Here is a 15,060-nt window from a genome sequence, read left to right on the forward strand (position 1 = left end):
TTCACTTAACAAAGGAGGCAAGAAAAAGCGGGCAAAATTCACTTAGAAAATTTCTCACTTAGAGCAACATAAACTTTGGGCTCAACTGTGGTTGTAAGTCGAGGATTTCCTGTATTTTCTTCCCCTGCAAAAAAAGGCTTCTGTTTTTCTACCTTGTTCTCAGGCTACTTGACAATACATTGCCCATTTCACAAGATCGGATCTTTGGAATATATTGGGGGGGAGGGTGGCAGGCCTAAAGATGGCTAATGTTGTGACCTAGGCTTACTGAGTCCTTACAATACACAATTAGTCCCAAACAAACCTATTTTATTGTAATAGCTGAAAATTACATTCATTCCCAGCTGAGTCACAATTAGTTGCAAAACAAGTCCTTTGGAAGAAGTCCTTCGGCATAATCACCAACCTTTATCTTCTTTGACACCCTGCCAAAGGCCTTACCTGGCAAAGCCCCATGAAGTTCAGAAACAAACAAGAGATGCCGACTGGAAACAGAGTTAGCAACGTTGCTTTCCTGCAAAAAGCTCAAGTGTCTTTGTTTCTCTTTTAAGCCTTATGGGAGGGGCCAATCATCTTCTGGCCTTATTCCCAAATGGTCCCTTTTGCTTTAGCTACTCTTGCCTTCTGGGAGCTCTGTACATGTGCGCACTAGGAACAGGCTCCTCCTGTTCCTCTGCCTCTCTGCTGTCCGACTCTGGGGGCTCCGGAGTCCACACATAACTCCCAGATGGCCCTGGCCCCATCTCTGCCTCCGACGCAGAGCCCTCGTCCGAGCCTTCCCCAGACTCCAGGACTGGCCCATGTTCCTCCCCAACATCCTCACTGTCCGACTCTGCTGCCACCTCTGCAGGCTGCTGGCGGACCACAACAGCTAAGTGCCCCTCTCTAAAATTATTTGAAACTTCTTTTGAACCTTGTTGATTGATCTTGGGGTCCAAAGAACATTTCCAAGCTTCAAGTTCTCCAAGGAAAAAGATCCTACATTATAAAAAAAGATACATTTTCTTGTCCAACTTGGATCAATTTTATCCAAATAGTTGAAGTTTACCATTTGATTTCCCTCAAAATATACCTCATGCTATAAAAAGAATTCAGAATTCAAGTTGGCATCAACTGTTAGTGACCACCAGATCACTGTTTCTCAACACTGGCAATTTTAATAAAAGGTATAGACTTCAACTCTCAGAATTCCCCATGCTAGATGGGGAATTCTGGGAATTGAAGTCCGCACATTTTAAAGTTGCCAAGGTTGAAAAATACTGATTTTTCTCCAGGATGAATGGAAGACTTACTACATTTTTAAAAGGCACACATTCTTGAATTTATATTTCATGTTGTACAGGTATGGTTTCTTTACTGTAGTGACTCTCATTAATTCAAAGACGACAATAGTAGCAGACAATTCATTGAGTGATTTTTTTCCCTTTTTTTATTTCCAACAAATACAGCACCCGCCTGGCCAGGGATATATAGGAAGTAGGGTTGCGGATGAACAGAGAGGACTTCGGTAGGGAGAAACAGGTGGGAAGACAGTTGTGTGTGCGCACGGGTGGGTGGGTGGATGGGGGTGTGAATTGAGAAAGTAGTAAGGTTTTCTTTCCTGCTTCTATTCCCTAAGTGAGATTTGCAATTGGGAAAGAGAGAAAATGTCTGGTGGTGACTTTTATCCCAGAATGCTCTTAGGGCACACAGTGCATGGTGTAAGGAAATACCTGGATTTTAAAAAAACAAACAAAAGTGAAAAAGAAAGAAGGAAAGGAAGGAAGGAAGGAAGGAAGGAAGGAAGGAAGGAAGGAAGGAAGGAAGGAAGGAACAGAAGGAAGGAAAGGAAGGAAGAAAGAAACAAAAGAGGAAGGGAGGGAAGAGGGAGGCATGGTTAGAGGAAGGAAGAAAAAGAAAGATGTGAAAGAATGAAAAGGATGGATGGATGGATGGATGGATGGATGGAAGGAAGGAAGGAACAGAAGGAAGGAAAGGAAGGAAGAAACAAAAGAAGGAGGGAGGGAAGAGGGAGGAAGGGTGAGAGGAAGGAAGGAAGGAAAAGAAAGAGGTGAAAGAATGAAAAGGATGGATGGATGGATGGATGGAAGGAAGGAAGGAAGGAACAGAAGGAAGGAAAGGAACTAAGGAACAAAAGAGGAAGGGAGGGAAGAGGGAGGGAGGGTGAGAGGAAGGAAGGAAGGAAAAGAAAGAGGTGAAAGAATGAAAAGGATGGATGGGATGGATGAATGGATGGAAGGAAGGAAGGAAAAAAGGAAGAAACAAAAGAGGGAGGGAGGGAAGAGGAATGGAGGGTGGGAGGAAGGAAGGAAGGAAAAGAAAGATGAAAGAATTAAAAGGATGGATGGATGGAAGGAAGGAAGGAAGGAAGGAAGGAAGGAAGGAAGGAAGGAAGGAAGGTTCTCTAGTCCCTAAAAAGGGCAGGATCTCTTGCTACCCCCCCTTGCCCTGTGGGAGGGGCAAATGGAGCCCCCTGAATACGATTGGGTTTTGTGTCCCAGAAGAGAACCACAGTGGGGAAATTGGAAGAGTGAGGGGGGAGGGAGGGAGGGGACGTAGTGATGCAGAAAGGAATATGTCCCCCTAGGATCTGCAAGGGGAGCAGAGAAAGGTGTGTGGGAAGGTGAGCATGGCTGCACCTGCTTGGCAGCTGGGGAAGTGGCCCAGCATTTGTGGTGCTCCTCGCCTTCCTCCTTGAGGTGTGTCTAAAGAGAGGGCTGAGTTTTAAAAAAAGTCTCCCCAGAAAAACACCAGAAGGGGAAGAAACTCTTGTCTGTCCTGATTTGCTTGATTTTTCCAAAGTGTCAGTGTGAAAAATATATATATATATTTATATTTATATATATTTATAGGCTGCTAAGTCACAGAGTCCATGAGGCTCACACTTCTGTTTGGAAGTCGCCCTCTGACAGATCCAGGCTCATGCAATGCTTTTCCCAGTCGGCCGAGTGCAGTTCGAGCTTTTCTCGTGGCTTGGAGGGCAGGGAGCTCAGCGTCATGGCCTTGAAGGTACTCCAAGACTTTTGCTTCTGTTGCTGGCTCTCTGGGCTGGTAACCTCTTGCTGAAGAAGGAGAAGAGGAAGGAGACTCAGGGTGGGAACAATATCATCTATGGCCCACAGAGGTCCAATTGAAGGTGCCCAGTGCTCTTTGGCCAAAACCTCCCCACATTCATTATACTCTATCTTCAGATAGAGCTGGGTTCATACAATTCAAGATTGTAGTAGAAGAATGGTGGAAATTGATTGCTTTTATTAAACAATACTTTGCCTAGATTTGCTTTTGCTTGGAAACCTCTATTGGACTTTCTGCTTGATTCTGAAAGAAGTGAAATTTTAATTTGGGGATTTGATAATTATAATGTTTATGATTATACCCTGTTTTCCCCAAAATAAGACCTCCCCTGATAATAAGCCCAATCGAGCTTTTGAGCGCATGGCAATATAAGACCGAGCGCTTATTTCAGGGTTCAAAAAAATATAAGACACGGTCTTATTTTCGGGGAAACACAGTAGAACTATGGTATATTATCATTAACTTTATAGTAAAATTACAGAGGTTAATGTAATCTCTACCCAAGAAAGTTGGAATCTTATCCTTTCTTTCTTTCTTTCTTTCTTTCTTTCTTTCTTTCTTTCTTTCTTTCTTTCTTTCTTTCTTTCTTTCTTTCTTTCTTTCTTTCTTTCTTTCTTTCTTCCTTCCTTCCTTCCTTCCTTCCTTCCTTCCTTCCTTCCTTCCTTTTCTTTCTTTCTTTTCTCTCTCTTTCTTTTTCTTTCCTGCACTGCTGGTTTTGCTCTTTTTCTGATCTTTTCTTTTTCTATTTTTCTTCTGTTTCCTTATATTTTATTTTTTGTTGAAATTTAATAAAGTCTTACAAAAACATATTTCAATAGAAGAGAATATATGTAGCTCAGGATTGACTGGTGGATTTCTTGGTGCTCTCTGAGATTAGTTGTTTGCATGCAGATATTTCATTATCCAACTAGGTATCATTATCACTGTTCATGAGTGAGGAGTTTGCTCGCTAGTAGCTTGCCCTGCCAGTATTGGTGGGGGTGTGGTTTTTCTCCTTAATTGTTTATCTGGTGTTAATTGCTACTTATCCTACAGCAAGCTAAATCCAAAACTGCTGGGAATTTCTGGAGTTTGCAATTCAGACAAGTCAGCCATCAGTAGACACATAGAGATAAACCACATTTACACATCATTCAGAAGAGACAGTAATAAAACTGAGAAGGAAATGAAAAGACCAGAATATGCTCTCTGCAGCAGAAATCAGAAAACAATACCTTAATCAAAGTACTATCAAGGAGAAAACACACACTCAGATTGATTTTGTCAGGCAAGCTACTATATATAAACAGGGAGCAAACCCCACTATATATAATCAAGAAGCGAAGTGATATAATTGTGTAATTAAATATTTACAAGCAGACAACCAAGCTTGGAAAGCCCCAAGGACTCCACACATTCAGAGAAGCAGGGATTAACACCAGGCAAACGAAAAGAAAACAGTATCCTAATCAAGAAACTGCTGAGGAGAAAGCCACACCCTCACCAAGACTAGCAGGCCAAACTATTGTATATAAACAGGGAACAAATACCACACTCACTAGTACTGAAGATGTAACCTAGTTGAGTAGCTGAGAGAGCACCAAGGACTCCACAATTCAAGATACATTGAACTACGGTTTATGGGAAAAGCTCTATGGATGGCTTCCCTCATTACATGAAGCGAAGTGTAGTGAAAATCTTTATAGTAGGGAAGCCGTGTGTGGGAAAAAAAAGCCTGCCAGGCAAATTGCTAATTACTTTTGTCCTACTGCCAAGAAAAGTGCCTGGCTGAAGCAGGCGGGAATTGAGTTTGACTTCAGGATGTTTCTATCTCCTCTTGCGTGGTGCAAATGTCTTTTCTGGCTCTTCAAAGAATACTTACGCTGGTCATATTCTTTTCGCCACTTCCTGAAGAGACACTCCATCGCTTTTCTCTCTGCATGAAAAGAGCCCAAATGAGTATTTAGTGTTAAGGTCTACCCCATTTCATTCCACCTCATGATGAATTCAGCCAGTGGTGAAATCCAAATTTTTTTACTTCCGGTTCTGTGGTTGTGGCTTGGTGGGCGTGGCACGGGAAGGATACTGCAAAATCCCCATTCCCAGCCTACTCCTGGGGGAAGGGTATTGCAAAATCTCCATTCCCACCCCACTCGGGGGTCAGCCAGAGGTGATATTTGCCGGTTCTCCAAACGACTCAAAATTTCCACTACCGGTCCTCTGAACTGCTCAAAATTTCCACTACCGGTTCTCCAGAACCTATCAGAATCTGCTAGATTTCACCCCTGAATTCAGCCAAAGTCACACAAAGTTAGACATTTCTTGCAGTAAAAGTCCGATTCCCTTGTCACATAAATATAATGTATATCTGTGGGTGTGGATGCAATCAGTTTGTTTTTAATCTACAGGTAGTCCTCAACTTACTACCACAATGTATGTTGTTACGTGAGAAATTTGCAGGATCCAGTCTGGATCAGTCACCAGGACCAGAGGCTTTGTCTTCTGAGCTTACGGGTTTTGCTTTATTTTATGACTTCTCTTGCTACATTTGTTAAGTGAATCACTGCAGTTCTTAAATTAGCAACAGGGTTGTTAAGTGACTCTGGCTTCCCCATTGACCCATCGTTAGAAGGTCGCAAAACGGAATCACGTGATTCAGGCCACTGCAACCGTCATCACTGTGAGTAAGTCGTAAAGCATCCAAAAATAAATCACATGACCATGAGGATGCAGCAACAGTCATAAGGGTGAAAAGTGGTCATAATCCATTGTAACTTCGAATGGTCACTAAATGAACTGTTATGCACCACTTATGACTATATGACTGTAATTTTGTTGCTTGTATCCTCACGATTTATATGATTTGATTGCTTATTTGTTCCCTATGACTATCATTAAGTGTTGCACCTTATGATTCTTGACGAATGTATCTTTTCTTTTATGTACACTGAGAGTGTATACACCAAGACTAATTCCTTGTGTGTCCAATCACACTTGGCCAATAAAGAATTCTATTCTATTCTTTTCTAAGCCGAGGACTACCTGATAATCTTTCCTCTATGTCAGTGTCATACAAATTCATAGAACATAGAAGAACAGATTGAAAAGGGCCTTGGAGGTCTTCTAGTCCAGTCCCCTGCTTGAACTGGAGATCCTATACCATTCCAGACTAATTCCAGTCTCTTCTTAAAAACCTCCAGTGATGGAGCATCCACAATTTCTGGAGGCATGCTGTTCCACTCATTAATTGTTCTCATTGTCAGGAATTTTTTCCCCTTAATTCTAATTTGGATCTCTATTTAAGACTGTTCCATCTGTTACTTCTTCTCCTGCTCTCAGATGCTTTGGAGAATAGGTTGACCCCTCTTCTGGTGACAGCCCCTGAAGTACCGTATTTTTCAGAGTATAAGACGCACTGTTTTCACCCCAAAAAGAGGGTGAAAATCTGAGTGTGTCTTATATTCCGAATGTAGCCCCACCCAGCTTCTCAAATGGAGGTTTCAGAGGCTGAAAAAAGCATCAGAAAAGTAGCTTCAGAAAAGAAGCCCCCAAACAGAGCTTCAGAGGCTTCTTTTCTGAAGCTGTTTCAGAGGCTTTCAGAGGCAGGAAAAAAGTTTTTTCTGAAACAGAGTTTCAGAAGTTTCAGAGGCAGAAAAAAAAGCAAAAAAAAAAGCAAGGCACAATGCTCACAACCAACGAACCTGTTGCTAAAATTCACCTCTGGGAACAGCTGATTGGGGGTATTCCGGGAGTCCGATCCACCTGCCAATCAGCTTTTTTCTTATTTTCCTCCCCAAAAACTAAGGTGCATCTTATACTCTGAAAAATACGGTACTCGAAGATTGCTATCATGTCATCCCTAGTCCTTCTCTTCATTAGACTAGACATACCTAGTTCCCTTAATTGTTCATCATATGATTTAGCATCCAGATTGCCTATCCACTTTGTTATTCTTCTCTGCAGTCTTTCTATAGTTTCAGCATCTTTTTTTGTATTGTAGTGATCAGAACATAGTGGTAGACTGAACACAATTCGTCAATCCAAATATTAAAATCAGGTGGAATTTTCCATTAAAGTTAACTAATTTTTAGTTATAGCCCATGTCCAATAAATCCCAAGTTCTTCATACATCAGTAAACTATAATATTTGATATATAAGTCAATATCACATTAGTAAACCTTATTTCTTTTCCTTTATTAGCTTACTTATTGTTATTGAACCAAAAAACTGCATTCTGGAGCAAACCAAAACTATTTGTCCCTTCTTTTATTTTACACTCTCAGCATATTGATGCTGAAATCCAGCACTTACGATACATTCTTGAGATAGCCAAGACACTTCAAAGATAATCTTTTTTATTATTATTAAATGCATCTTAAAATCATTCTTTAACAAAGTAATTCACTCATTTGTTTAAAAAAAAAATCAAGAAATCCAATCATTTATACTACTGGTTGTGTAAATTCTAGACACTTGGCTTGAGAGAAGAGCTTTAGTAGAAGGGCCCATAAGTTATGGAAAGGTTGTGAGACTTCAATCAAACACCTGAGTTTGGTCAGTTGCAGTTCCTTAATCACAAGGGAATATCTAGATCGGGATGTTCAACCTTGGCAACTTTACGACTTGTGGACTTCAATTCCCAGAATTTCCCAGGAAGCATAAAATCCACAGGTCTTAGTTGCTAAGGTTGGAAACCTTTGATCTAAAGGCTGGGCATCTTTCAGCATGGAGGTGCTATCTTGGCAATGATTCTTCATCATGATTAATAGATATAACACAATCTGGGGTTTGTTTGTTTTTTTTGGTGGTGTGCATTTGTACATGTAAGGAGCTTGGAAAATAGAATGGCAATCAACCCCTTAAACTGAATGCTTTGTATCAATTACATTATTTCCTCCGCGTTGAGGTCTACACATAAAGGTATTAAAAGTAGTCCTCAACATACAACCATTTATTTAGCAACCATTCAAAGTTACAATGGCAATAGTGACTTGCAACTAGTCCTCACACTTAAAAATCATTGCAGCATCCCCATGGTCACATGACCAAAATGTGGGCGCTTGAGAACCACCAGCATATGATGCTTGCCGCATCCCAGGGTCAAGGACTATCTATACTGAGATGATGAAAAGTTTCATAGCTTGGATGGGTTCAGGAAGAGGCTAGTCAGCCATTTTTCTCTTGCATTAATAGTGACTAAGCATCTATGTCTCTTGCCCTGTGGTCAAGAAATCTATACTATTAGGAATACTCTCATTTGGAGTCCTGCACTGAGCCAAGGGTTGGGCTCAGTCGGCTACCATATTTTTTGGAGTATAAGAAGAACCTTTCCCCCCCAAAAAAAGAGGGTAAAAATCTGGGTGTGTCTTATACTCTGAATGTAGCCCTGCCCAGCTTCTCAAACAGAAGTTTCAGAGGCTGAAAAAAGCATCAGAAACAAAGCTTCAGAAAAGAAGCCCCCAAACAGAGCTTTAGAGGCTTCTTTTATGAAGCTGTTTCAGAGGCTTTCAGAGGCAGGAAAAAAAGTTTTTTCTGAAACAGAGTTTCAGAAGTTTCAGAGGCAGGAAAAAAAAAAGCAAAAAAAAAGCAAGGCACAGAGCTCACAACCAACGAACCTGTTGTTAAATTCATCTCTGGGAACAGCTGATTGGGAGTATTCAGGGAGGCCGATCCACCCACCAATCAGCTTTTTTCTTATTTTCCTCCCCAAAAACTAAGGTGCGTCTTATACTCAGGTGCGTCTCATACTCCGAAAAATACGGTAAGTGCTCCCTTCCTAGACTTTCTTTCAAAGGTGTCAAACCTGCTTCTAAGCCTGCAGCTCTTTTGAGCCTTACCTCATTGCGGATTTGCCTTTTATTCCTGTCTTCCCATTCTTACCTTTGAAGCATTAGTGGCTGGAGCACGATACCGATCCAAAGTGTGGAATTTCTGATTCAACTCGTGGTAGAGTTCTGAATGGCGTTTCTTTGTGTGCATAACTTTCTGCAAATGTTCACAGCAATAATCCCCGAGATGAAACGAGGGAGAGAGAAGAGAAAAGAGAGGTCACTGTTTGGCTTGAAGAGCTCTATCCCTCACATCTTCTCACCCAAAATGTGTGGCTAATGAAAAAAGAATTAAATACAGGAACTTTCTTGATAACCTCTTGAGGCTTAGCTTAGCCATCATCTTTCTAAGCAAGGGGAGGTTCAGATTGTTATGCTGGATGTCGACACTAGGTCAAAACTTTCTGATGGCTGAGCTAAACTTCAAGAGGGTATCAAGAAAGCTCCCATTGTATGCTTCCCTGTTCTCTGCTGCAGGATGCCTACGAAAAATGGGCATGAGCACTTATGATGGGCAAACAACTTCAAAGTACTGATAGAAGAGAATATTTGTAGCTTAGGGTTGAATTGTGGATCCTTGGTGCTCTCTGAGCTTGGTTGTTTTCTTGTAGAGCCCTAAAGGTGCTTTTTCAAGAGACAAGTGGACTTTCTTGATTTTCTTTGAAGACATTTTGCTTCTCATCCAAGAAGCTTCTTCAGCTCTGACTGGATAGTGGGGAATGGAAGGATTTATATTCCTTGCAGACAGCTGGTCATTTGCATCCTTTTAGAGAGTCATTGAGGCCACTAGGAGGTTTATCTGTGTCTTCAGGGTCACCTGAGTAGTGCAAATGGGTGTGGAGCCTTCTTGGAACTGCTGAAAGGACTGTGATGTAGACTGGAGATTGATGATGTTGCATCCCTCCCCCTGTTAAGAGAGGGCTGTTCAATTTTGACATAGTTGGCCTCTTCGTCCCTTCTTTCAAACCAGCGGTCCTCTCTGTCCAAAATCTGAACTTTGCTGTCTTCAAAAGAGTGTGAAGTTTCTGAAAGATGCCCTAATTAATTCATGAGCCATGAGCCAAACTTCAAAAGAAATACAGTCATTTATTAGGAGCACCATTTCGGCAATGTTCGGATGCAGTTAGAACTAATTCCACGTAGATTTACGTTCCCCTATGACCCTGTCTCTCCCCTCCTCCCTGGCCATGTCATAAATCACATTCTCCAATTAACCACTTTGGCTGTCTGTGAAATCCAACACCCTTCTTCTGATTGCGGAAAGAAAGCATGTATGGAATGTAGCTTCAGTTAGGGAAGTCAATCAGCTCTATCAGTTCTCCCTCCCTCCTGCTTATGGTAACTTGAAAGCTTTGCATTGAGTGGCCTTTGTCTTTTACAATGATAGAGATAAATCTCCAGGTGGCCTCAATGACTCTCTAAAATAAGGGTGTCAAACTTGATTGTGTCATGTGACATATCGTGACGTTTTTTGCTTTTGCAGAGCTGGGGTGGGTGTGGCCTGCCTGTGATGAATCCAGCCTGTGACCAGCTGTCCATTCCCCACCATCCAGTCAGAGTTGAAGAAGCTTCTTTAGATGAGAAGTGAAATGTCTTCAAAGAAAAAACAAGAAAGTCCAGTTGCCTCTTGAAAAAAGCACCTTTGGGACAACCATGACCTGGATGACTAAGAATCTCCAGAGACACTTTTTTTATAGAGGTTTCATGGTAACTTGGTAACCTCATCAGTGCACCAAGTCCCTTAATTTTAATCCTTTTGCTTACCTTCCTACCCTTTAGTTCATTCATGACTTTTCCTTACTCTACATGTTCTTTCATGTCAAGCTTTTTATTTTTTTAAGACAAACAACATCTGGAGTTGGGGTGGAGAGCTTTTTCCTCTTGCCAGCTGTTGGCTGGAGATGATTTTTTTTTTTGTTAGTAAATTTTGTAAGTAAGTTGTTTAAAGAACCCTCATGGATTATGGCAGCCTTTGCTTATTATTTCTGGGAGTAACCAACCCAGTACAACTTTAAAAGACTATTGCGTTGTGAATTCCCAACAGCGATGTTGCACAAGCAGAAAATAATTGGACAGTAACTAGGAAGCAAAACAGGACTGCCTAATTTTTCAAAGGGATTTTTTTAAAAAAATTAAAATACACAATTGACTAGTTCTGAGAGTATCTTGGCAGAAGGCAGAAACAGTCTGCCGGGAATTTGAGAAAGAGATCATCCCCTGGGAGCATCCCCTGCAATCTCTTGAGCTTCCTAAAATTTTGGTCAAATGAGATCTGAACCTCTAAAGATTTGATAGATCTTTAGAGGTTCTGACTTGTGAGAAGACTACGATGTGAAGGCAAACACATCCTTGAGCTGTTATGCATTTCGTCCAACATTGTGATCAGACTAGGCTTCCTCTATCAGAAAAGGCTGAGATGAAAGACCAGTGGTTTGGGGTATGTTCTCCTTGAACTGTTTCTGTCTTCTTTTGTGATGATGAGGAGGAGAAGAATAGTTTTCAGGTGCATTACAATTGCACTGGCAATTGTAAGAATCAAAGATTGGCTTCAGCGTGTTCTTGTTCTCCTGTCTCCCATCAAATTTCTCTCTTGTGCTTTGCACCTTTTTCAGATTGTAAACCTGAAGGTCACAGAAGGTTGTGTGAATAAACCACTCAGAAATCTTTTCCTATGAGATTGGGGCAGCTGTGCTTTTAATACACAAAAAAATATGTCTATTCAAGTAATTCAAAGAGGCCCAGGACATTCCATGAGGTGAGAGGCTAAAACCAGAAACTTAACCTTGGAAACAGTCCTCCAGAAACTGGAAAACTAAATTTTTTGAGAGGGCCTCTGGGACTGTTCTCCATCAATACAGGTAGTCCTTCATTTACGACAGTTCATTTAGTGACTGTTCAAAGTTACAACGGCACTGAAAAAAAGTGACTTATGATTGTTTTTCACACTTATGACCATTGCAGCATCACACGATCAAAATTCAGATGCTTGGCAACTGACTCATATTTATGACGGTCATGTGATTCCATTTTGCGACCCTCTGACAAGCAAAGTCAATAGGGAAGCCAGATTCACTTAACAACCCTCTTACTAATGTAACAACTACAGTGATTTACATGGCCATATTGGAAAGACCGGTCAAAAAATGGGACAAAATTCACTTAAGAAATGACTCGCTTAGCAACAGAAATTTTGGGCTCAATTGTGACTGCAAGTTGAAGTACTACCTGTACTTTGGGAATTGTGTATCCATGGTCGGTATCATTTGGTTTATTTTGCTTTTGTGATATAGTGTTTTGCATTATTATCGAGCTTAGTGAGCATTCTTTACCATGGATGCTTTATTGTGCTTATGTTTTTTGTTGAAGGGAGTTTGAAAGGATTCAGTAGCACAGAAAAATAACAAATAAACAACAATCAATAAACAGATCTTCCAGAACACTGCCAACAGTAACACCCATCATAAAGCATAACGATCAGCCGACTGGTAACATATCACAACGTAAGATACAGAAAGCAGTAGTGAGGAACAAAATTAAACCTACAACATGGATCAAAATGCCTAGAAAGCATTTTGAGGAACAAAATTAAATTTACAACATGGATCAAATTGCCTAGAAGGCAGCCACACCCAGCAAGCAGAGGGGAGAATGATTTTTTGCTACTCTTTAACTTTTAACCCATTTCATTTTAGTCTTCTCCCTAATTGCCAAATGGTTAGTTCCCATGCAAGTATGAAAGAGCCACTGCCCTACTCTGCTTCATCATGAGATGCACTGTGGTGGAATGTAATCTGGATTCCCAGGAGGAAGGGGCTGCTTTCCACTGGGCAAAGAGGCAGCGGAGCTTGGAAACTTTGGTTGGCAGGGAGAGGATTAAAATAAATCCACCCTAGCACTTTGCAGAATATATCTGCAGTTACGCATAATTGTTTTAGTCCGGTAAGATTCTGTCTATAGGTAAAGAATAATAATGGAAACTACTCTAAAGCGACTTCACATGTCTTTTTTAGTCCTTGGGCCTGATTTTATCAGGGCAATCTGGAATGGTAAGAAGGTTGCATAGAATTTGCATGCATAAACATTTTACTTTGTCCAGTTGAGTTGAGATGCTACAACTGGAACAGTGCAAAGGCCTGCCTGATTCCCAGAGACATTCAAAGTCAGGCTAGACTAGGAAGTATTCAGGGAAAGGATGTCTTAGTCATTTACTTGATTACCGAGGAATGTATCTGGGAATCAACCCCACTCTTGCTGTTCCTGGTTTTGAAGGTTTTGCATTTAAGTTGACTTGTAATTTGTAATTTTGCTAATGGGAGTTGAGACAAAGAGCTCATTCTGCCCTGCATCAATCCAGAAATGTGGTCACAAATGTTTTTTCCACAACTCAGTGCAATTGCAGGGATGAAAAGTGGGGGAGAGAAGAAACAAGATGGGTGCGGTTTAAGAAAATAAATAAAATTGAGCCCTGCGCTGAAGGTGAAGGATGCTGCTCTTTTTTCCCCGGCTTGCTGAAAAATCTGTTTAGTTTGCATTTATTCCAGATTTCCTGAATGCTTATTTCCAGAACCAAGACACGAACTATAATGCAACCATCTCTTAACATTTTTCTGAATTTTGCAAAGCTGTTTCCCAACCCAGATGTTAAGAAATGCAGGTATTTGTGAAAATGAGCCCAAAATGCTTATATTGGCAAAAAATAATAATAATAATAACTGAAATTTATTAAAGGAAGGGAACTCATTTGGAAAGGAAAGCTTATATTAGAAAAACAGTACGTGCTCATTTCTGCATTAGAAGAGAGGCCCTTATAAAGTAGAGTCCTAACTTCTTTTCCCTCCTGCTGCCCCCCAGCTGATCTAGAAATGAGAATCTGAGCAAAATTAAACTTGACAAATTCACCTATTCCTGTTCTTAACCAACTGACATTGAGTTAAAAGCAGACTGACAGCAGAGTCCTGGGTATTCTGCCCTCAAAGTCTATAACAGTTTTATGCAGGTTGCACTGACACAATTCCCCCCCCCCCTTCCCAAGAGTTCTGGGATTAGTAAATTGGCAAGAATATGTAGGCATTTATAAAACCTCCCCCCATTATTTCCTGAAATTTCAGAAGATCTGCAGGCAAGGGGGGTTTCCATTATTTTCATTTCAGTGCTACCCACAATTACAGATCTTAAATCAGTTTGCAATGATTTAAAATACAAAAAAACCCAGACTGAAACATTACAAGTTATTCAATTTAAAAGGTGACGGAAGAACAGGACAAAAATGAAATCACAACAATCACAAAACAGGAATGCCTTAAGGAAGAAGCAGACTTTTTAAAAAGTGCCTAACAGATACAATCTCTTGATGGCCATCAGTTGGAGATATTACAATTGTATCCCTTACGAGCAGAAAGTTGGACTAGATGTTCTCCAAGCTCACTTTCACCCTTACATTTTGAAATTCAAGGGCTTCCGGAGGGAGAACATTTCAGAGGAGGCTTGTGGTTCTTGGCATCCAATGGAGGACTTTCCCAGTTGATCTTAGCAATCAAAACAATCTGTCAGGTGTCCTGGTCATTTGTACATCAAAATTAAGACCTGTAGCCTGACTTGGTAGCTATACACCAAGACATACAGTAGCTTAGCTGATACATGATAAGTTTCTTTAGACTCCAATGACAGTGATAATCTAGGATAACCCTCAAATAACATACCTACTCTTTCAGGAGGGATTACCTCCCCTGTAGTTGAAGCAAATTTCCTAATTTTTGGATTCTCCCCACAGCCTTGATTTCCATCCGGTCTGGATTCGGTTTTTAAGGATGAATTGTTTCAGAGGCATGGGAACGTACAGCTAATACTGCATAATTTTTTTCAATATAGTTTTCTTTGTTGTATTGCAAACACTTTGAGTCCTGTGAGTTAGGCATCATTATCAATTTCTGAAGATATCGACATATATCAGCATATTGATGATACTTCATCCCCGAATTGATGACTATATCCCATGGCTTTGTACAGATGCTAAGTACCATTGTGGACATCTCTCAGCATAGCTAAGGTAGTATAATACTTTGAAATTTTCCCTGAAAGACCTACTGGAATCACTGGAAGGACCTAATCCCAACTCTCAGAAATGCTCCAGGAGGATATTAATTGATATTATCAAAAGCTACTGAAAGACCAACTAGG

The 15,060-nt window shown here is 40.7% G+C and overlaps 1 protein-coding gene across 1 annotated transcript in view; it reads right to left on the reverse strand.

The window, feature by feature from the left end:
* Positions 1 to 2,879: 2,879 nt before the first annotated feature.
* ADGRB2 (adhesion G protein-coupled receptor B2) overlaps positions 2,880 to 15,060 on the reverse strand; it is a 329,562-nt gene continuing 317,381 nt past the window's right edge. The window contains exons 28-30 of the mRNA XM_070949232.1: positions 8,936 to 9,040; positions 4,937 to 4,990; positions 2,880 to 3,062 (exon numbers count right to left, since the gene is read on the reverse strand). Coding sequence (XP_070805333.1) covers positions 2,880 to 3,062; positions 4,937 to 4,990; positions 8,936 to 9,040 — 342 coding nt within the window. The remainder of the gene's footprint in view (positions 3,063 to 4,936; positions 4,991 to 8,935; positions 9,041 to 15,060) is intronic.

This window comes from Pituophis catenifer, unplaced genomic scaffold, assembly GCF_029215685.1.
Source record: "Pituophis catenifer annectens isolate HBS135680 unplaced genomic scaffold, rPitCat1.0.hap2 SCAF_9, whole genome shotgun sequence".
Lineage (NCBI taxonomy): Eukaryota > Metazoa > Chordata > Lepidosauria > Squamata > Colubridae > Pituophis > Pituophis catenifer.